This window comes from Colletotrichum aenigma, assembly GCF_013390185.1.
Source record: "Colletotrichum aenigma strain Cg56 chromosome Unknown KSG_Cg56_contig05, whole genome shotgun sequence".
NCBI lineage: Eukaryota > Fungi > Ascomycota > Sordariomycetes > Glomerellales > Glomerellaceae > Colletotrichum > Colletotrichum aenigma.
In genome coordinates, this window is record NW_023500911.1 from 1,626,062 (window position 1) to 1,648,104 (window position 22,043).

A 22,043-nucleotide genomic window follows, 5' to 3' on the forward strand; every position below is an offset into this window, starting at 1 on the left:
GATTCGTCCGCTTCCCCGAGATTCCCCCACGAGATACTGGCACTTGCCAGCAGAATATGGTATGCGAGCGACAACCTTCGACGAATCGAAATGCTCTTCTGCAACTTGAGAGAGATGATTGACGCTTCCGCTAGCAGTAATCATATCTGGGGTCAGGTTTCCCGATTTGGATGCCTTCCGGCATTTGGCCAGGGCTTATGCTCTCAGATAGCTCTGGCATCTGAGCTTTTCGCGACTGATCACACAGCTGAAGAGACCGCCGTTCTGGAGAAGACGTTTGCATACATTGGACAAGTCGCTCAAGAGGAAGACATTTCCATATGTGGACAGCTTTTCATCGACATACCCTTTGTTCTCCTTGATTACCAGCAGCACCGCATCCTTCAGCGTTATTTGAGCCATCTGTACGGCGTACTAGATACTCCCGAGAAACGATGCCATCCGATTACGCAAATGACCCTACTGATGCAGCACATCACCAACGAAGATGACGACAAGATTCTCGAGAGTATCGAACGATTTCACTATATCGCAGCGGATCGATATGATGCAATCCACCACGCTGTCAACTTCAACAGCAATGAACGGCAGATGGAGGCCGAGCTGTTCAACGGAGCTAACAACCAAAGCCAATCTGATTGCGATAGGGTACTTGCAAGCTTTGAGACCCTGCTTGAGGAGGCTATTGAAGAACACGTAGAAGTTTCTGAGACTACGGTTTCGATGAAGTTATGGGGAATTGAGGCGTCCAGGCGGCTCAAAACCGTAGACTCGGCAGACTTCAATGCCCGATGTCAGAAATTTCTCCAGCAGATCTTTTTAGCGGCTGAGGGACGGAACTCATTGACAGAATGGAGTTCCTGGCTTCTCTGGAAGCTTGGTGAGGTCCATTACGAGCTGTTCAGATTCTATATCGACGAAGGACATCATGAAGCAGGTCTTCGTGAGCTCGGCTCCTGTGTGACACTTTTTGACGTAGCTATTTTGGGTGGGGATGTAGAATTAACGTCGTTCTTGTCTCCTAGAGTATGTCAGTATAGGAATCAGCTGGTTCAGCACTGGATGGATCTTGGAGAGGTAGAGATAGCGAGAGGTTGGGAACATGAGCTTTCCTCCAGTGGATATCTGCAGGAGGCCAAAGAGAGATATGGAGGATAGGTCCTAGTTTGTCATATCTAGATTGATGTCTGCGGTCGGAATGGATGGGCCTGAAGTATCAGATCTAGGTATTGAGGAAGGCTTTTGATTTAGAAGATCTCGAGATGGTAGTGTTGGCACAAATGAAGTTATATCGAGATATTCATGATGACAAGGATCTTTCCTCACTTAGTTTGCCTCATAAGAGAAACACCACTGTAATCGTCAAAGAGCCCGGAACCCGAAGGGGTAGCAGATGGCGGGAATCTCACAGAAGGGCTGGAGTGCACGATATTGCCGCGTGTTTTGTGTCCCAAGACCAAGCCCTGGCTTAGGCATTTTTCCATTTGATTTGTCAAATTGAGGTGAAAGCCTTGCTAAGCCAATTCACATCGCGTGAAAAAGGCCCGGGCAGGTGGGAGCTTGGGGGCGATGAGGTGTTAGCACCAATAAGACATCACAAAGGGTGGCAAGTAATGCGAATGCAAGGAGACGTATGACTATTAGCCATGGGAAAAGTGACTGTTGGGGCTGAGGCTTTGCGACCCAATGCGCATGGGACGCCTGCATAGCCAATCGTCCTATAGATTGCACAGATTCCTTCCATTCTACCTCGCTTTCGGTGAGGCTGATAGGTGACCCTTAAGAACAGTTCCCTCAAGTACCTATTTTTAAGCCGTTTTTAAGGTTGTTATCTAACGTCGGTTCTGCAACTTTTACGAACATTTCGTATTCCATAAATTCCCTCGACATGTGGAAGGTACTTACTTGAACTTCGTCATTTTACCTATTAGTCATTCTCTAGGAGCTACTGCTTGATACCAGATAAAAGTTGCATTCGGTATCAACAAGACATCGAATATGGAGTTGGCATCGGTACTCAATCCTGCGGAGGAACAGCCCGCAGCTTGCAGACACAGATTCTACGAACATGACTATCCAGACATTCCATCACGACCAACAATGATAAGCCGTTAGAACTCGACACCCAGGCCGAATGACAAAGACTGGGAGAGCAGAAAACATGAATTATACAAGCTCTATATGTTAGACAACATGAATCTCAAGATGGTGATGGAGGAGATGACGGGAAGATATCTCTTTTGCGCAAGGTCAGTGACGCGAGCGCCACATCAAATATTCCCGCGAGACCTAACGATTCCGAAGTCAGAGGATGTACAAGAGACGATTCATGAAGTGAGAGTGGTTCAAATACCAGACCAGGCGATCGCAGTTGACGTTGTCTCAGCCAGGCAGTCAAGGCAGAACTTGTCACGGAAAGACTACACGACAGAGTGGCAGGCGCAATACTCTCCAAAGCTTCAAGAACCACGAAGTAGAAGGGGCTCTCGCGGGGAATATGAACCTCTGGCCCGTGGCACCTACTCTCCCTACAGCAAGACATCGAGAGTATATTCAATACCAATAGAAGCCTTCTTTTAACAGCTCGAGCATTAGATTATGCAGCAGTTATTGCTACCTTGACTCGGCGGTTTTCTAATTTTCCCGCTGACCCTCCCCCTGTTGATGTGTATATAGCGCTTAGTACTACTAATGTGAAGGATACTGCTTTACGAAGGCTCATAATCAGCTAATCTTGACATACCTATGTAATAAAGCACTAGAGAAACTCCGCCATACTAGCCGGTCAAGTCAGCCACTACTCATTAAGCCTGTTACGTAGTCCTAACGGGCGAGGAAGCATTATACACATGTTGCGTAGAAAACAAAAGATATGAAATGGCTGCTTGGAAATTTTCTAACAGCTTCCACCCTATACGATTATGACATTATCAATCCTCTTTTTGAACATCCAAGTTTTTCCAAGGCTAGACAATATTACAGGGAATACCTGTGGAACATCCCAGATTCGAGGGAGTGCCTAGGGCTTCTGTGGGTTCTGCGACAAGGGTTGAGGTTGCAAGAAGCTGTTCCAAAAAAACATGGTCTTGCAGGATATTACTTTCCAGGATTCTCCTATTAGTATCGCTCTCTGCCTGATGCATTACCTGATTGGTGGCGTTGATAGACTTCCTCAAGCAGGATATGCTTGACTCACGATCGTCCATGCGACCGAAGTATTGGCACAAGTACCAATGTGCCACACCGTAGAGCTGCAGCTTGCGACAACTCCATTTACAGAAGTATTGGTCTTGCGACCCCCTCAAGTGACTAATGAAGCGTTGACATGAGCTGCGAAACTTCTCGGAGAGCGACTGAAGTTGATGGTTTGTGAATATAAGATAGAATTCGATCTCCATCGCTTCGTTTGGTTGTCTCCCAATCTTGAAGGCGGACTCATATAATAGCCTTTCAACCCTCAGCATGATACTGGTCTCGTTTCTGCCGGAGGCGTCTAAGCTCAAAGTCTCAACTCTTGCTTTCAGGGTGTTAAAGTCATCCTTTCCCCTCATTTCCGTATAACAGTCAGTGACTATGCCGTACATTGTCTTGATGAATTGCTGGATGTCCATCGCACTTTGGACGCTGAGTTGCTGCATCATGAGACTTATACGCGTAAGAGGCTCATCGCCTTTCCTGATGCTTAAGAGCCGAGAAACATGCAGCAGATAAGACTTCAGTTCCCTTTTTAGTCTCTGAAAGCTGAGACAGTACGGAACCTCAAGTAGGAGAGTTTGGTAGGTCCTGATGGATGGATGGAGAATGGCATCTTCAAGGTCTCGGAAGGCCTGGCGAAGAATCTCGCCACCCTTGGCAAAGCTTTCTGACGTCAAGAGGTCTGAAGCGACAACAAACTGTCTGAAAAGATGATCGGCACTTTTGGGTAGCAGATTAAATCTATCAGCTTTGCCCCATTCAGGATCCTGACAAGGAAGAAATTCCGCGAATCATGTCTCGGAGGCTAGCAAAAGCCTCCTCTGTAATTTTGAGGTTCTGTGATGCGTGAAGGAGTGGAGTCGAGAGCTTTGAATGCTTGGTGGTGATGGAATGTGTGTGCATGATATTCTTAACTACTCGTTGTCGAGGTGGTCTTATGCATGTCGCATTCCCGGTGGGCATCTCAATGGCTTGTCCGTCTTGACGACTTTGACGAAGTCCCCTTGAATTGTATTTTCTCCAATTCCATTTGACGAATTGTCGTTTATACATTCTTTCCCTGCTGTCAATGTGAGAAATTGAGTTTCTATGACAGCGCATAAGTTGGCCTGGGAATACTGACGTAGCTGGAAAAGAATGCGTTGCTGTCATAATGCCCACAATCTCCTTCAGTGGAAGGTTGTCCACCAGATAAAGATGCCGAATGGCTGTTTTATTTGCATCCCATTCCTTCTGACTCTTAGCTCGAACTCGTGCACACCGTGAATCGTCGACCGGGAGGAAGGAGAATGAAGGTTGCGAGGCGAGCGACGACATGTCGTCCATGACAGTCGCACCATCCCAAAAGTCCACACCTACGTTGCCACAGGTCGTAACATCCCAATTCATTGCATCCTCCGTGGCTTCCTGCCTGAAAAGCTTCGTTCCTAGGTCCAATTGACTCACAAACGGCCTTTCGAGCCATTGATCATAATTAAGGCCTTGGGAATCCATAGCTGAAGAGGAACCCATCATGTGGTTGAAAATCCAGTAGTGATTCCAGTTGCCGTACTTCGAAATCAATATGCGATTGACACGAATCAACAAGAGTTTAACCACATGTGGCGATTAGGTATGGGAACAAAAGTTTCCTACTCCTTTTCAATTTTGAGAGGCTGACAGGTTCAGCCTAATGGCTGACTGGATCATTGTGTCTGCCTTGGGCTGCCGGGCCTTTTGGCTGTTGTGAAACAAGCTAAGGCTCGTCCGCCAAATAATGCAAGCAGTTAAAAAGACCTAAAAGACTAATAGTCCAGGATTGGATCACAACATGACGAATTATGAAACTGCAGGTTCCAGTGTGATCGGGTGTCTGGAACCGCCACAGTGCTATTCTGTGGCAGGCCGCAGCCACTTACTTCGCCCCTCTGTAATAATCACACAGCATAGAAATCCAGCGAGCACAAATGAGCTTGTCGCCAACCATGGTGTGTCACATAAGCCGATTGGGGAGGACAAATCCTGCCGATCAACAAGTCTCACTGCGCGGTGCTGCGTGCGCTGATGACAGATGGCACGCATCGGGAAATCGAGATTGTGAATCTCAACGTTATCAATTGAAATCAAAGGCGAGAGGGCCCAAGCAGATACCAATCTGGTGAAGTTTGATTGTTGCTATCGAAGTTGTCATAATTCAAGACCGCAATCGTTTCTTTGAAAAATATCAGGTCTACACATACTAGCCTAGGGTCTCTGACACCTGGGGCCGAGTGCATCCAATATTGTTCATGTCACAGGCTTCCATCAGCTCTTTATTTCACAAGGCCACGTATCGCGTTACCAAGATCCTACAAGCATTCATGAACTCGTATCACTCAGGTCTTCGGCAATCCATTTGGTTGGTTGTGTTACAATCCTCCAGGATCGTAGGAACCGTTGTGTTGCTGGCTAGCCACAATATCTCTGGAATAGCTTTTGAATCCAGAGCGCTGAGGTCATCGCGTCCGAAAGGCTGTCGGAATGTCTTCCACTGGCGATGGCATAGACTGGTGATTGGTGGCAGGGCTATGAGGGCCCATCGACTCCCTGGTGTAGCCAGACTGAAATCTGTGTATATAAGTGGCGATGTCTCTCTCCTGGGGCCCAACCTCCTCGTTCTCCCACTGGCATCCTATTAGCTTTGATTAAAGGCCACACAAACTCTGTTGGGCTCAAAACGTGCCAATTCCTCTCCCTCTCAAATTGACGCCATGAAGCTCTCCACCAGTCTTGCCAGCCTTGTCATCCTATGCACCAACGTCGCATACGTTTCAGCTGGTTGCTACACCCACGGAGAGAAATGGGCCAACCAGGGTGATGCAGTTTATCACACTGGAAGAGCTTGTAGAGGCTATGACGGCAACAAAGGAGCTTTCCAAGAATGGTTCGCATCAGGAGAGACAAAGAATCTCTGTTATCAGTACGGCGATCAGAAATGGGAATTCCAGATCACCAATCTCAACGAAAGTGCCGGCTTTGACCTCAACGACGACGACTGTGCCAATGGACTCGCCAGGGAGATCATCGGCTGTGAGAGTGGCGGGCAGTCTGATAACGCCGGCTGGCGGTTTAGGTGAGCAAGGAAATTGGGCAACAGCTGCATGCACACTTGCTGACGTTTTAACTCGACACTAGAGCCGACCCAAACACAGGGACTTGTTAAGGCTTCAGCGATGAACTTTTCGCCTGTCATAGACGTAGTTGCTCCATAGAAGGTGAAGGGGGTCTATGGATATCGCTTTGGTGCCTTGTAGTCAGAAGTCAATGGCAAAGCCGCTGCAAAAGCAGTTCAATGAGAGAATACAGAGAAAGTTTGAAATTTTGAAGTCGAAGTAATCACAGCGCGTATCATAACTATGATCACCGTGCATTTCCAAACCTAGTCTAGCAATACGCTCTTATGAGGCACAGAACGGGCGTAGTTTGGTAGCCTGTCTTCTTCAAAATAAATGCCTTACACATTGAATAGTACCCAAATATCGGTATTATCACCCCTTAGTGGTGAGAATAGAAGTGGACTGCAAATAACTCGTTTATAACACATGTGATGTTCTTGTGTCTCTGCGGTATCTCCATCTTGTGACCTAGGACTCTTGAGTCCAAGCCCATGAAACTCGAACCCTTTTGATATTTTGGGACGAAGCCATGGTCAGATTCGCACCCGCTACGGTAGAGTTTGTCATTGTTGCATTCGAGGCACCGGGGTCAACTTTAATGTCAGCATGACAGATCCTACGCAAAAATTCACTACTGGTGACGGGGAAACGAGAACATCAAAAGAAAGAGGAAAGCAGGAAACACATGATGTAAGACGGGCAAGAAAAGCTTTTGCTTACGAATGTGAGTCTTAGGAATTGAGGATGGGCGCCGGACACAGTAGCTGTAACCACGCTGGAGCTTGCAGTCTTTCAACTTGGCAAGACTTGGGTTCCAGGCTAAGAAGTTTTTTACTTGGGAACCTATAGTTAGCGCCATCTTCCCGGGGATCGTCTCGATTGAATCCAAGATTTTCTTGGGTCACTCACGACTGATACTGTGCTTGGTCGCTGTGTACCCGCAGCCGTTGATACCGAAATCATCCAGGAACTCCTTGTTCCGGTCGGCCTTCTTGTAAGTGAGCTCAAAAGGGCAAAAAGCTCTGGTACTTGGGACAATCTTCAGAAGTACCTGGAGCACGGGGGTTGACCTGTCGAGCCAAACTTTGCGCCGAGGCCTTCTTCGAACGGTTTCTCCGCTGCTTCCTGGTGTTCTCCTTGCCTTCTTGGGCGTCGGCACTAGCGGCGGTGCCTACTTCCAGCAGAGGATAGATAGACGGTATCATCTCTTGAGCAGAGGTCACTTCCGTAGCTGTGGCTGTGGCCTTTGCGGCATCCGTCGTCGAGGCCTGAGCCGTAGTCACGACGTCCCCGAAAGTAGCGGTTGCTTCTCCGTACGGTGTTGGGGTGGGTGTGGCGTAGGCATCAATGGAGCAGCTCCTAGTCAGCGACGCAAACTCTGAGGCGCGGTCTTCGTTGAAACCAATGGGGGATCTGAGTTGGACGGACATGGGGCCCAGCCAGCAGTCATCGCAATAATGCGCCTCGGAGCCCCCTGTCTCATTGCGCCAACCGGCCACAACAGTATCACAAAAGCTGCCCGTGGACTTGTGTTTGTAGCAGGAGACGTCGTAGAAGTACAGATATCGGTCAACGATGTAAGTTGCCGGAAAGCTCAGATAGCTGTACTGGATGGTGTCGGCACTGGCGTCACAGGAGTCCAGGACCTTCGTGCGCAGGTCAACGAGCGACTCTTTGCAAGAGCTCCATACCTTATTTCGCATCCTAGCGACGCCAGGGGGTTCACTCTGACCTCTTCGTGTTGGTTCTGTGTTCCATTTTCTCTTTTGTCGTTGGTTCAATGTTGCATTCAAGACGGCCTAGTCCCGCCGAAGACACTGGGTGGATTACGCTAACTTAGAATTGCAAGCATATCCGGCGGCACAGCATGTCTCTCACCGGAGACTGCCTGTCTAGCTCCAATATCAGAGTGAAAATGAAGAGATTTTGCAATGCATCACAACTCATTCCGCACATGCACCGGAACCTTCAGCATGATGGAGGGGGGAGGCAAAGCAATATCCACGACCTCGCTTACGATGGATCAAAGCTCCTGGAAGGGGAGATTGCAATTCTGAAGGGAAGGGACGAAATCACGGCGGGAGAGGCGGGTCACTCAGATAATTCTTTGCATTGACTGTTAGACCAAAGTCCAGCAATGGATGGTTAAAACGAGAATCATCGCCAGAATCTCTGTCCGAATGGAATCCATATTCGTTGTCTTTCTTGAACTTTACAGCACCGCATCGCAGCAAACTGGGCCACTTAACTTACCGGCAAGATGAGGCTACTCTTGCTGGTGACAGCACTGCTCTCATGGATCCTCCAGGTGAGGGGCAGAGCGGTTTTCGCTCACTTCATGGTACGTCTAAGAAAACCCAGATCATATTGTGATCCAGAGGAAAAATTAGAGGCGAGTTTCTAACTTGAGCGAACGTCAGGTTGGCAACACGGCCGAGTATACCGACACAGACTGGGCGGACGACATCAACAAGGCGAAAGAGGCGCATATCGATGCTTTTGCTCTCAACATGGCGCAGGGCGAAGAAATGAACGACAAATCTGTCAAGGCCGTCTTTGCTAAGGCTGAACAGCTCGGCTTTCAGTTATTCTTCAGCTTCGACTACACCGGCAATGGCCCATGGAAGAAACAAGTCGTCATTGATATGTTGAAGAAGTACAGCAGCAGCCCAGCTCACTTCCGCCACGAGGGCAAGCCTTTCGTATCAACCTTCGAAGGCCCTGCACAGGCGGACGATTGGATCGATATCAAGGCTCAAACAGGCTGCTTCTTCGTACCTGACTGGAGTTCCGATGGGGCTAAGAGAGCTATGGAACGTGCTGGAGGCGTCGCAGACGGCCTGTTCAGCTGGGATTCATGGGCCTGGGGTGGTCATGATATGGATACCTACACCGATGCCTCGTATGACGAGTTCCTAGGCGGCAAGCCGTATATGATGCCTGTATCTCCTTGGTTTTATACCAACATGCCAGGTTTCGGCAAGAATTGGCTCTGGCGGGGAGACCATGCCTGGTATGACCGATGGGTGCAGGTCAACTGGTGGCAGCCTGAGTGGGTGCAGATCATCTCATGGAACGATTACGGCGAATCCCATCACATCGGCCCCGTTAGGGACCACGCGCTCGTTGCCTTCAAGACAGGCAAATCTCCTTACAACTACGCCCTCGACCGTCCCCACGACGCTTGGAGGACTCTCTTGCCTTTCACTATCGATCTCTACAAGCACAATACCGCCACCATCACGCAGGAAGGTGTCGAATTCTGGTATCGCAGAGTTTGCCGCAAGGACTGCAATGACGGCGGCACTACGGGCAACACCGCATCGCAGGTCCAGCTGGAGTATAAGCCCTCTGAGCTAGTGTCAGATGAGGTTTTCTTCTCGGCACTGCTCACGGATGAGGCGGAGCTGCATGTTGTGATTGGCGGATCTGCGTACAGGAGCACCTGGAGGAACAAGCCAGAGGGCGGCGCTGGCATCTATCATGGCGGAGTGCCTTTTGACGGTAGAGAAGGCGGCGTCGAAATCAGGCTCATCCGAGGCGGCAAAACCATCATGAGCGTGACTGGCCCAGACGTCGGACGGAATTGCGGCAGCGATGGCTACCACAACTTCAATCCAATCACGGGCGGCAAGATGATGGCGGTCACACGCAGTGTGATGGTGCCGTCGCTTTCGAACCAGATATGCATCGGTGGATGGGGTGCCAACGACTTCAGCCGGCTCTGCAAGTTCACCTGCAGCTATGGGTATTGCCCCAAGGGTGCCTGTGTCTGCACCACGCTGGGCACGGAGTTCGAATATCCGAACGGAACTGGTCCTCCAGGATACGCTCTTGAAGGCCGAGGCTCCAGTTATGCCGGTCTTTGTTCGTCAGCCTGCTCGTATGGATTCTGTCCGGAGGAGGCATGTGGCCTAACGGAGCATCCGTTGATCGAGCCCACGGTGTCACCCTTCCAGCCCCCGGCTTGTGTATCCGGTACTGGCCCTGGCGACCTCGCCGCGCTTTGCAGTTTTACCTGCAGGCACGGATACTGCCCTATCGCCGCCTGCACGTGTTTGAGTCAGGGTGAGCTCGACTGGCTCGATCCCACAATTGACCTCAAGGCCGGCACCATCAAGGACGACGGCCATGGCTTGTGCGCTTTTGCCTGTTCAAGGGGCTATTGTCCCTTCGACAAGTGCGTGCAGAGAGTCATCGGAGACCAGGGCAGCCAGGATGGCGGCGGCCGTGACATCGGGATGGTCAACCTCAATCAGACGTGCTTCCGCAGCGAGAAGTGTGTCGATATTGAGGACGACATCAACAAGCTTGGGTACTCCAAGGCCTGTGGACAGAGTTACAAGCGTGTCGGTTGGGACAAGAGCATCTGCAGCGGTATTGGGAGCAACTGGGGTCAGCCCATCTGCTGCAAAGCAACAGACGCTCCGGAGAAGTGTATGTGGAGAGGCAATGGCGGCGACTGCAATGGTTAATGCCACGAGGGCGAGGTTACGCTGTACAAGTCTGGAAACGGTGGCTGGCCGGTTGAGTCCGGCGGCAACAACAACCAGTGTAGCCGAGGCTACAAGTACTTTTGCTGCAGTATGGACAGTTATGACGAGTTGACTGACCAGTGCTACTGGAGTGGTTGGTAAGTTTCCCAGAAGTTGCCCTGTTGATGTTGAACCTAGCTAATAAACAAACAGCGAAGAAAGTTGCAAAGGTGACGAGCACGACGTTGCAACAGCTGTCAGCTCACCCGACCAGACATGCAACCTCTTCAAGTACATGTCTCACTACTGCTGCAAGTCTTCTCAACCGCCACTCCGAAGCTGCCATTGGGTCGGCAAGGGCGACTGCGCAGACAACACATGCTCGGCCACCGAGGTGACGGTGCGGACCAACTCTCAAGGAGACAGCCTCGTGGATTGTCTCTGGGGCCGGAAGAAGGCGCTCTGCTGCACCCCAAATGACGATGTCTTCGACACACCCACATGTGGCGGAAGCCTTTGTGACTACCCAGGCTCCGGATTCAACTGCGATGAAGAACTTTATGCGGACGACTACTCTGATGAAGACGAGTGCGAACCGGCATTCTGCCCCAGCCTTGACCGTCGTGGAAGCAAGCGACCACCGTTCATAGTGGCATGGGAGCAGGTTATCAACGGTATCGTCCGCAAATTCAGACTTGAGTTACAGATGAGAGGGGCTCCAGGCTCCAGCAACCTCCACAGATCTACGCGAAGCACCCCGGCCAGCAATAACGTTTTCAGGATGGCACAGAATGATTGCCGTTCGACAGAAAACGAGGTCCTGGACAGATCCACAATGAGTTCCCAGGAGTTGAGAAAGGCTGTCGATACGGAGCAAAATCCCGATGGGCAATACACCCGTGACTTTGTTAGGACCATGGCCACTGGCATCCTCCCCAACGGCTCGACCACTACCAACGGCCCTATGCACGGCCCCGACCTCGCGGACAACTGGAACGCCGAGGTCTTGCCAGCGAACTTGCCTCGTGCTGGATCCAGTCATACGCTGCGGACACCGAATGGCTACTTGTTTGACCGCTTTGGTTCGCATGGTAACCGGGAGCCGTTTGTGCTGTGCGAGCGCGTCATGAACCAGATGAAGGGCCGCATCTACAACTTGCGTCAACCATCACCCAAAGCGGACAACGGCGGTAATACTGGTGGCGGTTCTGGGTCCGGTAGTAACGATCCGGACAGCGATGTCGGAGAACGGCCAGGTATTATAGGAGATGAACGGTTTCAAACGCTGTTAATCAACATGTTGAGGGGAGATGTGGCAGCGCAAACAGAGATGTTCGACAGCATTCGGATGGCCATCTGCGTCTTCCGTTACATCAATCACCCCGACGCACTGCCGACGGTTCAACGCAATCGCCGAGAAATCCGCGCTGCGGTCATAGCAATAGCCAAGTTCGTCAGGCCCTTGAGCGATGCCGCGGCTATTCGCCGGGAGTTTGACAGCAATTGGTACCGCGAGTGCGCTGACAGAACAAGAGCGTGGGTGGTCGACAGTATCTTAGAGATACGCTTGAATTTCGGTCAGCTCCAGCGAGATGGTAATTTACCACCTAATGCCGCCGAAGTTCAAGATATCTTGGACGCTCTTTCAGATCAGATTCATTATATTCAACCACCGCCTGATATTTGATAGCTGTAGTCAATGACTGACAGGTAGTGCCGGTCATCGCGAATGTATAATGCTCCACAAACTTTGCACTCAGAAATCTGCCGCCGTAGCTGTGATATTCGTGTACCTCAGGCTGGCATCGACTGACGTCCGAAGGGCGAAATGAGAGGGGGCCGCTTGTAGTCAATATGACTCAAAGGATATTGATGGGACTCTTCGTACGTGCCGACCAGCATCTCGACTTCTTCATACCTCCAGCCCACGTACCGTTCCGTGCAGCCCTCAATCTCCGAATATAAACCCTCGTCATCTCCAGGCGTTCTCCTGTCGAAAGCGCCATCAATGACGACAGTCACCATGTTAGACAGCTCCATCCGGGCTCCGCGGTAGTTGTTGGGCAGCTTGGCCAGCGTGTCGAGGCATTTGCGATCCACATAGACACAGTGCTTGAAACGTGGCAGCCCTTGAGTCCTGGGTCCGGTGGCCCCCGGGCCGTCGCGCTCCTCGCTGCGCGCCTCGCACCAAGATCGAAAGTGCTTCCGCACCTCGGCCTTGGACGCGCCTTCGAGGGTAGCTCGATCAGAAATCACGGGCCCTAGGTTTATTAGCGTCATGTACGGAAAATAAGCGGCGAAGTCCTCTTACAATCCATATACTGCTCAAGCAGCAGGTCAGCGCCTGCGTGCAGAAGGGTACGAAGTCTTGTGAGCTGCAGCACTTCGAGGTAGCGGTCCCAGGCCTTGTCATCGTCGTATGTTGTCCTGTAGATAACAAAGCCCCATCGGTGGAAGCCGGACCGTTTCATGCCGTAGGCTATATCGGCGAGGCGGCGTCCTGACCAGGTAGTTGGGGTCAGATCCTCCAGAGTGATGCTGTACGGTGCCCTAGGAGAGCTTGCTGGTTGGTTTTCGGTGCTCATCCTGGCGAAAGAGTGCGTCGAAATTGACCTTTGGAAGTCGAAGATCCACTGAGAGACAAAAGAGCGCGTCCTGAAGAGGAGGAGCCTTGAGGCAAATATTGGTTGCATGGGAGTGACTGCCGAAAATGATCCATGTTGCCGAGAATAATTGATGTTGGGAGACTTGAAGCTTGCCTTGGATAGTTGCATAACTCACTTGAAGTACTATCCACGTGATCTCGTGTGATGAGCGGATCCGCCGTTATCTTATCTAGCACCAGCCCGTGCAGATACGCAAGCTGCAGCTCCATTGACAGCTGTCACCTTTTGATTAAATGATCTCCAGTTCGCTCCGGGGAAAGCTGGACCCGGATCGCTCTCCGTCGCGCCCACCACCCCGAGTCAGGCAATGCCCCGGTCTTGCTAGGACACCTTAAATCCTGCCGGTTGCCCTACGTCAACCTCGCGATTCCTCTCCATCATGCCTTCGCTGTCGCATCTCCTGCTGGGCGCCGCCCTCGGCCTGTCGAGGCTAGCTGCAGCCAATCCCGAAGATGGCCTCCCTTCCTACCACTACGGCGCCCCCATCCACGTGGAGTGCATGAACCGAAGCTCGTGCGTACTCTCCCTTGGCGATCTTCCCCAAGCCCTCATCAGTACCAATGGGCGCAATATTTTCATCAGGCCCTCTCGCGGGAATATCACTTGGACTTGAACGGCCCGGCTAACACTCATCGCAGCGAAACAGGAGAACATGTCGAAAACTCCAACCACGAAATCGAATGGATCCCCTTCCCGATCTGCGAAGAAACGAACAAGCCTCTCGAGTTCCAGTACGGCCACGAGGGCGAGCTGAACTGCACGATCCCGATGATCACCGACCCCTTCTTCCACCTCCTCGAGTTCTACATCCACAACGACGCGCCCTTATCCTGCCGCTTGCCCGCCCGCCCCAAGCCACACGTCGAGACCGTCGGCGAGAAGCCTCACGTACAAGAATACATCCCCCTCGTCTTCGCGCTCGCCGGCACCCTCCAGCTCAGCCATCTGCACGTCAGCACGCACATGAACGTGCTCCTCCACAGCATGCCGAAGCACCACACCCGCCCGCACGACTCGGGCGTCCTGGACTCCGGCACGGCGTACAGCACGAGCCCACTGAGCCACATGGACGGCACACACACGAAGAGGCTGGTCATCGGCGACCCGCTGCCGTTGACTTTGTCCGTGAGGTGGTTCCCGACACCGAACCTGCCGAAGATAGAGGGACACGTCGAGTGGCAGGGCATGGGCGGGCACGTGTACGCAAGCACCGTCTTCTACATCATCACCTCCTTCATGGCGGGCGTGCTTGTCGCGGGGACGTACTTCTTTGGCGTGGTCCTGCCCAAGAGGTTGAGGGGGCGGGGACTCGGCGGCGCGACGCCACTGGGGTATGGGCTGAACGGTGTTGGTAATGGCTGGGGATACTCCAAGGCTGCCAAGCGAATGGACTAAGGCCTTTTGCTGGCCTTGGTCGATGATGGCGAAGGAGTGTATGATGTGGTCCGATTCATGTATATTTGACGCCGCTCTTTGAAGGCCTTTTCACGACACAAGCTTGGAGTTTCTTATTTGGTGGGCAAGGGAGGGAAATCATTCTGGCCTGGAACTGAAATGTACACATGGACGTATAGGGGAAACGGAGTTTGGATCACTCGTCTGGATTACGCGCGCGGTCTGACCGAGCATGGATATACGATATCCTAATGTAACCAAAAATGCCCGGAGGCCCATTTCTGTTCTACTGGATCTTCTTGGTCTTGTCGGCGGAGTTTGCGCGGTTGAGAACGCGCAGGCACATGTCCAATCCCATCAACGTGGCTTGGATCACTCATCAGTATCGAGCAAGTAAACTGGAAAGAGAGCGACTTACGGATGACAACCCAAGGTCCATACAGATTAAAGATGAAGACATTCTTCTGAGCCTCGCTGTACAGGTTGGGGTCCCAGTAGGAGACGTCGAAGATGCAGGTCAGCGTCGTCAAGGCGCATTCCACGCAGAAGACGAGCACGGCGAGCTCAAAGCCCACGGTGGTGCCAGTGCCGCGTGAGAAGCGGTAGACCATCCACAGGGTCATGGGGAGCTGGTAGAAGACCTCGAGATAGGTGAAGAGCTTGTACCACGAGGGCTGGTTATCGTGCGACATGACGAAGAAAGGGTCGTTGTAGGTCTTTATGTAGAAGTCGCGCAGGAGCTGGAGGAAGTGCAGCGGTGACGACGGCGTTGCGTAGAGCGACGCTGGGTAGAGGGGGACCAGGTCAACCACTGATGAGAGAGTTAGTCTGGGCTCATGTGAGGTGATGCGAGGCATCAGATGCCGGATGTCGCGTCTTTCTCTTCGGAGATGACATCAATGGACTGGATATGAGATCTCTCGTGATTTCCATAGCGATCCATGAATTGTGAAGATCATCTTATGAGAGAAGAGACATGTGCAGGGGTGAGACTCACTGAGCATGGCGGTCAACTGGATACCTGAGATGACAAGATACGCGCTGTCGCGCCACGTCTTGGGGTAAGCCGACATCTTGAACAAAGGAATCAAAACACGAAAAGAGTGTAATAAGGGCCAGTTCCTCGGAGGAAATGTGTCTTTGAATGAGATTGAATCCCAAGACGCCGGGGCTTTCGGTGATGACCGCAAAACTCAATCCCACGTGTTGTGGCTTCACGCGATGTCAGCCGTTGGACGGTTGCTTTCAGGGGTCCACCAGAATTATTCAATAATCCGAGCAACTCGGTCAAGCAGTAGATCAGACTATGCATTTAACAAGTACAACGGATAGGCAGAATGCACTTAACCCAATCATCGTTATCCGACTCACCAACACCAAATCACAACGCTAAAAGCAACCGGGCGGATCTCCTCGAACCAGCAAACCGCACTTTCCTTATCGGGGCCTTTCCGCCATGAATTCCGCCACGCCCACCACTGCGGAGAAGCAACCCAGCTTGCTGATGCACACGAAGGAGCGTTGCATCACTCCCGTCCAGCGCCTGCATTGCCGTTGAGCCTCTTTCTCAAGACCCTTGGCAGTGCGCCGAAGCACAGAAAATTTATCTCATAACTGCTGGATAGTCGCTGAGCAATGTCGAACCCGCACGACACCACCGCGAGCGGCAAGGTCCAAAAGCGGAAACGGGTCCGCCCTCTGCCCGCGCATGTAAATGCGCGCAACCTGGCCACCGAGAAGAGGAAACGGTGCGAGATGAAGGAGAACATCATAGTAACATCGGCTCTGCAGACTTCGGGTGTTGTTGGGGCATAGTGACTGACATGTGGAACAGGACCTGGCCCGCTTGGTACCGTCACTCGCCAATGCCCGTCGTCTAAACAAAGTCCTCATCGTCAACGAAAGCATCAAGCACTTCCGTACCCAGCGGGACATGTGTCTAGATGCCGCTGAGGACATGCAGGACCTGATCGCGGAGAACCGGCGCCTTGCGGCTGAGATCAATGCGATGCGCGCCCAGACTGGGCAGCCCCTCGTTGAGCCGAGGCCCGTCTCAGAGGCCATGACGCAGTTGATGAGCGTCAAGGACGAGGTCTATGGTGTTTTCAATAATGGATTCGGCGACAACTGGGCCGCCGAGGCTGACGAGAACCAGCGCTCAAGGAGCGGTACGGCGGACCAAGACCTGCAACTGGGGTTGTTTCCGCCGGGAGAGCAGACGTATCTTGCGCAACTGTCGCCGCCGGATGAACTTACGCTGGGAAACGAGATTTCATTCCCAATGCCGCCACCACAGTTCTCAGCGCAAACGGAGGTGCCCTGGGGGCTTCCAACAACAGGTCTTCCAGGGCAGGTGCCAACAGTCTTGGGCCTGGATATGTTTGGGTCCACGACTGTTCCCGAGAGCCAGGCCCTGGGAGAAGCTGCATACCCAACAACATTTGACGCTCTGTCACCATCTTGGACGCAAGGTGTCGAAATGGGTGTGACCCATTGCATGCCATACATGCCTCACGGAAACCAGGATCTTGAATCCTTTGGACTCAGTCAACCATGAATTACTACTTTCGAAGCACCTCAACTACACCATCTTCTCAACATGACCTTCCAACTCCGTCTGAATGTACGCAAACAACGCTTCCCGAAGCTCGCGGTTTTGGCTCGCCTTAGATCCCGACTCCCCCTTCCCAATCGGGCGGTAGTACTGCCCACTCTTCGCTTCCGGGCTGACAGCTGCCCAGATCTGGGACAGCGCGCCCTTCTCAACAGGCGCGGCGAACGCAATTGCTGCATACAGAAACGGCCGCAGGAAGAACCCCGCCGAGGCGTGGTGGAGGTTCGTCGCGACCATGCCGGGGTGTACGGGGATGATCTTGACATTCTGCTCCCTCTCTGCGAGGGCCCTGGCGTAGTGCAGATCGGCCAGTTTGGAAATCGTGTACCGCTGCGTCGTCGCGCGGTCGGGCATCGTCGTGCGGAACTCGGCAAAATTGTACACGTTGCTGGGAGCCATGGAGTGGGATGCAGATCCAAGCATCACGACGCGTGTTTCGCGGTTGAGTTTGGAGGTCTCGCGCATAGTCGGGAGAAGCAGCTGGGTGAGGAGCGCGGGGCCGACGACGTTGGTGCCGAATTGGATCTCGTAGCCGTCTTTCGTGAGGCCCTCTGCGGTCATCATGATGCCCGCGTTGTTGACGAGGATGTCGAGGCGGGTCTCTTGGGTGAGGAAGGCGGAAGCGGCGGCTTTCACGCTGTCGATGGATGCGAGGTCGAGCTTGAGGAAGCTGATGTTCTTTGCGGCGGGGTTTGCTGTCTGGATGTCCTTGATGGCTTGCTCGGCTTTCTCTTGCGACCTGGCGGCGAGGTAGATGCGGGCGGCATTGCGGGATGCGAGCTGCTTTACCGTTTCGAACCCCAGTCCTGCGTTTCCGCCGGTGACGGTGATGACTTGGTCTTTGAGTTCGGGAATATCTTCCTGGCGAAATTGAGGCATGATGGCGGTGTCGAGTTGCAGAAGTACATGCAATCCGGGGTAGACCACAGGAGGCAGAAATACGGAAGTCGATCACGAAACTGAAGAGATTTGGAAAGTCTAGAGACCAAACCAAATTTATGTTGTCTTGAGTTGCACTACGACTTATATACTGTCAGTCTATACCCCGAGGTACGTCGTATACTGCGATCTTCTTACTGGACGAAGTATCGGCCGAAATGCTCTAACTGTGTTTGCCTACTCTGTACCCTCTTCCAGGGTGGGCTAAGACATTTGCCCGGCATACCACTAGTCTGTAAAAGAAATTGATGATCCAAGGCATCAAATACATGACGAGGCAAGACGACTACAAGCGGAGTTTGGACATGGCCGGAGCTATCCTGAGGTAGAAAGCCAGTACTTCCGGCACTGTAAGTACAGGAATAGACACCAAGACTTCCAGCGGAGTTTGAAGATGCAGCTAGCACGCCATGAGGCTCAATAGTCCCTGCACTGTCCTCGGACTTTGTCTTCGTCCCGACTTCCAAGGTTGAATGGGGGCCAAGATCTCATCTCGAATCCACGCTAGACAGGGGAGTAAGCAATCCACCTGAGGCCCAGGGTCGAGCAGGCATTACCGCAGGACCCAGGGAACCAACATGCCTCTCTCACTCCCCATTGGTCATGATGGATGTGTGTCTCAGTTTTGACTGCTTACGCCCCTGATGCGGGCTACATTATCGAAATCATGGACATGCATGAGAGCTCCAATCTATCACGTGCATGTCTTCCCATCTTTGGTGGCTCTCTCTTTCCTCCCACAGATTTTCTGCTCTTTTTCATTGATTTTCTGCTTTTTCCTCCTCCAACAACTTGCATTCCCACTCTCATTGCCACCATGCATCTCATTCTCACGGGGGCCACCGGCCTCGTCGGATCCAGCGTTCTCGACGCGATGCTCAAGTCCAAGGACGTCACCAAGATCTCCATCCTCAGCCGAAGACCGGTGTCCATGTTAGGAAACAACCCGAAAGCCAACGTGATCATTCACAAAGACTTCGAAACCTTCGACCCGAGCGTCCTTGCCAAGGTCGACGATGCCGACGGCGTGGTCTGGGCGCTGGGCATCAGCCAGACAAAAGTCACAAAAGAGTACAGCCTTTGCACCTTTGCAATCTGGATCGTTGGTAGCTAACACGAGCGCAGTGAATACGTAAAAATCACAAACGACTATCCTCTCGCGGCCGCAGTGGCCTTTTCGAAAATACCGTCGACCGATGACAAACCGTTCCGCTTCGTGTACGTCTCAAGTGGCGGCGCAACTGCGACTCCGGGCCTCTTCACACCGTACTACGGCATGGTGAAGGGCGAGGCAGAGGTGGCGTTGGCAAAGCTGCGGACATCGAAGTTCAACGTCGAGTCTGTGCGGCCTGTAGGCGTTGATCCTTCTAACCATGAAGCTATCAAACCGCACATCCCAGATCCTGGATTGACGTACCATGCGATGAGTGCCGTTCTGATGCCGATGATGAGGTCGGCGCTACTGAGGCGGCAACATACGCCGACGGAACACTTCGGGCCGTTCCTGGTGGATTTGGCTTGTGGAAAACATGATAAGCAGCTAGATGCCGGTGGAGATGGGATCACACAGGTTAATGGTTCGAGGATCTTGGATAATTGGGCATTTCGAAGGTTACACGGACTCTCTTAGAAGGATGATACCCAATCTACCTAACTCAGTACAAATTCAAGACATCTAGCACCCCTCTTTCGCCTCCAGTAGTTTGTCGATTCCAGGACTTCATCGCAGCCATGCAACAAGGGACCCCATTTTGAAAAGAACTCGGCGCTAAACTCCCACCCTGCGGCATCCCAAGACTCACCCCACACGACGAGAGCCGCGTTTGTCCCGTCTTCGAGATTCAGCAGTTCGCAGCAGAGTGTTTCGCACAAGACGTCCTCATCATATATACCCGCTTCAATGCCCCGCAGTATGTTATCCCGCATCTTGGGAATGGGGAACAGGTCCAGCCATGAATAATGCGTCACACTCCTTTGCAGTTCGGTCGGACGTAACGTTTCGGGGAGACTCGGCCGATCTGGCGTGTTAGGCCCCTGGTAGTTGAAGAGAGAACAAAACTCGTCCGTTTCTAGCATCTCGAAGGGTATTTGCAGCATCAGCGCGTTTCGGGCTAGCGCATCAAAGGTGTTTAGCCGGGTGACGAGTGGCAGGTCGCGCGCCGCGGGGAGGTTCAGGCCCCAGTTGGTAAACGCCATCTGTAGGAACCCCTTGATTCTCTCGTGGAGCCCCGTACACCTGACGAGGACCAACAGTGGGAGCTGATCGATGACGGCTGTGAAGAGCCGAGCTTGCTCTTGGCGGGAGGTCGTAGACTGGATGACGGCCGAGACGCTCGGTTTCGGGCCACCAGCCGCAGCAGCTTTAGACGTCACGTCGAGACCGGCATGTAGCGTTACAGGGAACTTCTCAAGCCGCTTTTTGGCACCTAATTTTCGATGTTGTTGGTACAACCACCTGCATACGTACGTCGATACTTCGACCACTATCTGAGGCCGTCGCATCTCCGTCTGGGTGTGGGTAGCACTCACGATACGCTCGTTGGTGGAGCCGGTTCTGCCGTTTCCTTCGCTCTCTGGAGCTGCTCACTCCAGCCCATTCGTCATCCTTGTCCCAGATGTTTGAGGATTCCGCGGACATTGCTCCTTACTCCCAGAATCTGTGCGTTTTCGTGTGTCAAAGCTGGATCGAGATGCTGCCTCAATGCGGGTGCGAACGAAGTTGGAAGAGGAGAGGTTGGCCATTTCTCGGAGCAGGCAATATGAGACCTGTGGAACCGGCGGACGCTAACTCGTTGGGCTGAGCCGTATATGGACTAATGTGGATTGCTTACGCCCCTGTCACCAAGGAGTGGATAGGGTATCCTTGTTTGTGGGAACAGCCAGGTTGGATTTCCTCCCCCGCCAGGCTGGGGTCCCGAACGCTGGGTGGGGGCTGATTCTCCGTACCCCTGCCTCATTACATGGACCAGCAGCGGAGAAGAGATCGTTGTTGTATCTGACGCTCAAAAGCCCCTGCGAGTACATTGACTGAAGGGCCCTTAGACCGTCCCTCTTCGGTTGCATGAGAATGCAGTTGGGCAGTACTGATGAAGCTGTACCTTCGGAAGAGTTTGAGTCGTCTTGGGTACTTACATGACATCGGCCATTAATACGGTGGCATGAGGAAGAACATGTTGTTGATGCCGAACCTTCAAAGCCAAGATACAAAGACAATGCTTTGAGGACTTCACTCACATGAGGAAGGAATAAACAAAATCAAGATCTGAAATTGCGCTCTTCGGCGTGTTTGAAATTACTGAAAGTGTGCGTCGTGCAGATGGATCACCTGAAGTATCTTGCACTCGGCTGGATGGGGATGTAAAGCTAAAGCATGTTATTTCCACTACAGATGTGCGCTTTCAGAGCCTGAGGGTACTGGCAGAGCACTGAAAAATGTGTCTCTGGAAATCACTTTTGACTCGATGCGGTTCCTCGTAGCTGGGCTCGGGCTTATGCCGAATCGGCGTCATGCCGAAGGGCGCCAGAAACATGGAGATAAGCACAATTACAGGGTTTGAATGTTGAAAAGCCCGAGTGGATAGACGAGAATGACAGCACCACAAATGTTGCATGGTTGGAGAATCAA

The 22,043-nt window shown here is 52.3% G+C and overlaps 11 protein-coding genes across 11 annotated transcripts; 7 read left to right on the top strand and 4 right to left on the bottom strand.

Moving 5' to 3' along the window:
• Nucleotides 1-2,193: 2,193 nt before the first annotated feature.
• On the top strand, nt 2,194-2,338 carry CGCA056_v008102 (uncharacterized protein; the record flags this gene model as incomplete). Its single annotated transcript, XM_037323350.1, has 2 exons — nt 2,194-2,249; nt 2,305-2,338. 2 exons carry the CDS (start codon nt 2,194-2,196, stop codon nt 2,336-2,338), a joined length of 90 nt encoding a protein of 29 aa, XP_037177392.1.
• A 3,586-nt stretch (nt 2,339-5,924) lies between these two features.
• Nucleotides 5,925-6,290, top strand: CGCA056_v008103 (uncharacterized protein; the record flags this gene model as incomplete). Its single annotated transcript, XM_037323351.1, has 1 exon — nt 5,925-6,290. The coding sequence occupies one exon, from the start codon at nt 5,925-5,927 to the stop codon at nt 6,288-6,290; it is 366 nt and encodes a 121-aa protein (XP_037177477.1).
• Nucleotides 6,291-8,589: 2,299 nt separating this feature from the next.
• Nucleotides 8,590-10,804, top strand: Mutanase (the record flags this gene model as incomplete). Its single annotated transcript, XM_037323352.1, has 2 exons — nt 8,590-8,670; nt 8,750-10,804. 2 exons carry the CDS (start codon nt 8,590-8,592, stop codon nt 10,802-10,804), a joined length of 2,136 nt encoding a protein of 711 aa, XP_037177396.1.
• Nucleotides 10,805-10,915: 111 nt separating this feature from the next.
• Nucleotides 10,916-12,491, top strand: CGCA056_v008105 (uncharacterized protein; the record flags this gene model as incomplete). Its single annotated transcript, XM_037323353.1, has 2 exons — nt 10,916-10,962; nt 11,018-12,491. The coding sequence occupies 2 exons, from the start codon at nt 10,916-10,918 to the stop codon at nt 12,489-12,491; spliced, it is 1,521 nt and encodes a 506-aa protein (XP_037177397.1).
• A 107-nt stretch (nt 12,492-12,598) lies between these two features.
• CGCA056_v008106 (uncharacterized protein) lies at nt 12,599-13,389 on the bottom strand (the record flags this gene model as incomplete). The annotated part of the gene is made up of 2 exons (XM_037323354.1): nt 12,599-13,065; nt 13,116-13,389. The coding sequence occupies 2 exons, from the start codon at nt 13,387-13,389 to the stop codon at nt 12,599-12,601; spliced, it is 741 nt and encodes a 246-aa protein (XP_037177394.1).
• A 460-nt stretch (nt 13,390-13,849) lies between these two features.
• Nucleotides 13,850-14,865, top strand: CGCA056_v008107 (uncharacterized protein; the record flags this gene model as incomplete). Its single annotated transcript, XM_037323355.1, has 2 exons — nt 13,850-13,983; nt 14,109-14,865. 2 exons carry the CDS (start codon nt 13,850-13,852, stop codon nt 14,863-14,865), a joined length of 891 nt encoding a protein of 296 aa, XP_037177395.1.
• A 286-nt stretch (nt 14,866-15,151) lies between these two features.
• Nucleotides 15,152-15,938, bottom strand: CGCA056_v008108 (uncharacterized protein; the record flags this gene model as incomplete). The annotated part of the gene is made up of 3 exons (XM_037323356.1): nt 15,152-15,231; nt 15,284-15,676; nt 15,863-15,938. 3 exons carry the CDS (start codon nt 15,936-15,938, stop codon nt 15,152-15,154), a joined length of 549 nt encoding a protein of 182 aa, XP_037177398.1.
• A 562-nt stretch (nt 15,939-16,500) lies between these two features.
• CGCA056_v008109 (uncharacterized protein) lies at nt 16,501-17,422 on the top strand (the record flags this gene model as incomplete). The annotated part of the gene is made up of 2 exons (XM_037323357.1): nt 16,501-16,638; nt 16,700-17,422. The coding sequence occupies 2 exons, from the start codon at nt 16,501-16,503 to the stop codon at nt 17,420-17,422; spliced, it is 861 nt and encodes a 286-aa protein (XP_037177399.1).
• Nucleotides 17,423-17,446: 24 nt separating this feature from the next.
• Nucleotides 17,447-18,358, bottom strand: CGCA056_v008110 (putative oxidoreductase; the record flags this gene model as incomplete). The annotated part of the gene is made up of 1 exon (XM_037323358.1): nt 17,447-18,358. The coding sequence occupies one exon, from the start codon at nt 18,356-18,358 to the stop codon at nt 17,447-17,449; it is 912 nt and encodes a 303-aa protein (XP_037178007.1).
• Nucleotides 18,359-19,235: 877 nt separating this feature from the next.
• Nucleotides 19,236-20,048, top strand: CGCA056_v008111 (Botcinic acid biosynthesis cluster B protein 16; the record flags this gene model as incomplete). Its single annotated transcript, XM_037323359.1, has 2 exons — nt 19,236-19,489; nt 19,544-20,048. The coding sequence occupies 2 exons, from the start codon at nt 19,236-19,238 to the stop codon at nt 20,046-20,048; spliced, it is 759 nt and encodes a 252-aa protein (XP_037178006.1).
• Nucleotides 20,049-20,068: 20 nt separating this feature from the next.
• On the bottom strand, nt 20,069-21,056 carry CGCA056_v008112 (uncharacterized protein; the record flags this gene model as incomplete). The annotated part of the gene is made up of 2 exons (XM_037323360.1): nt 20,069-20,844; nt 20,948-21,056. The coding sequence occupies 2 exons, from the start codon at nt 21,054-21,056 to the stop codon at nt 20,069-20,071; spliced, it is 885 nt and encodes a 294-aa protein (XP_037178009.1).
• Nucleotides 21,057-22,043: the final 987 nt, after the last annotated feature.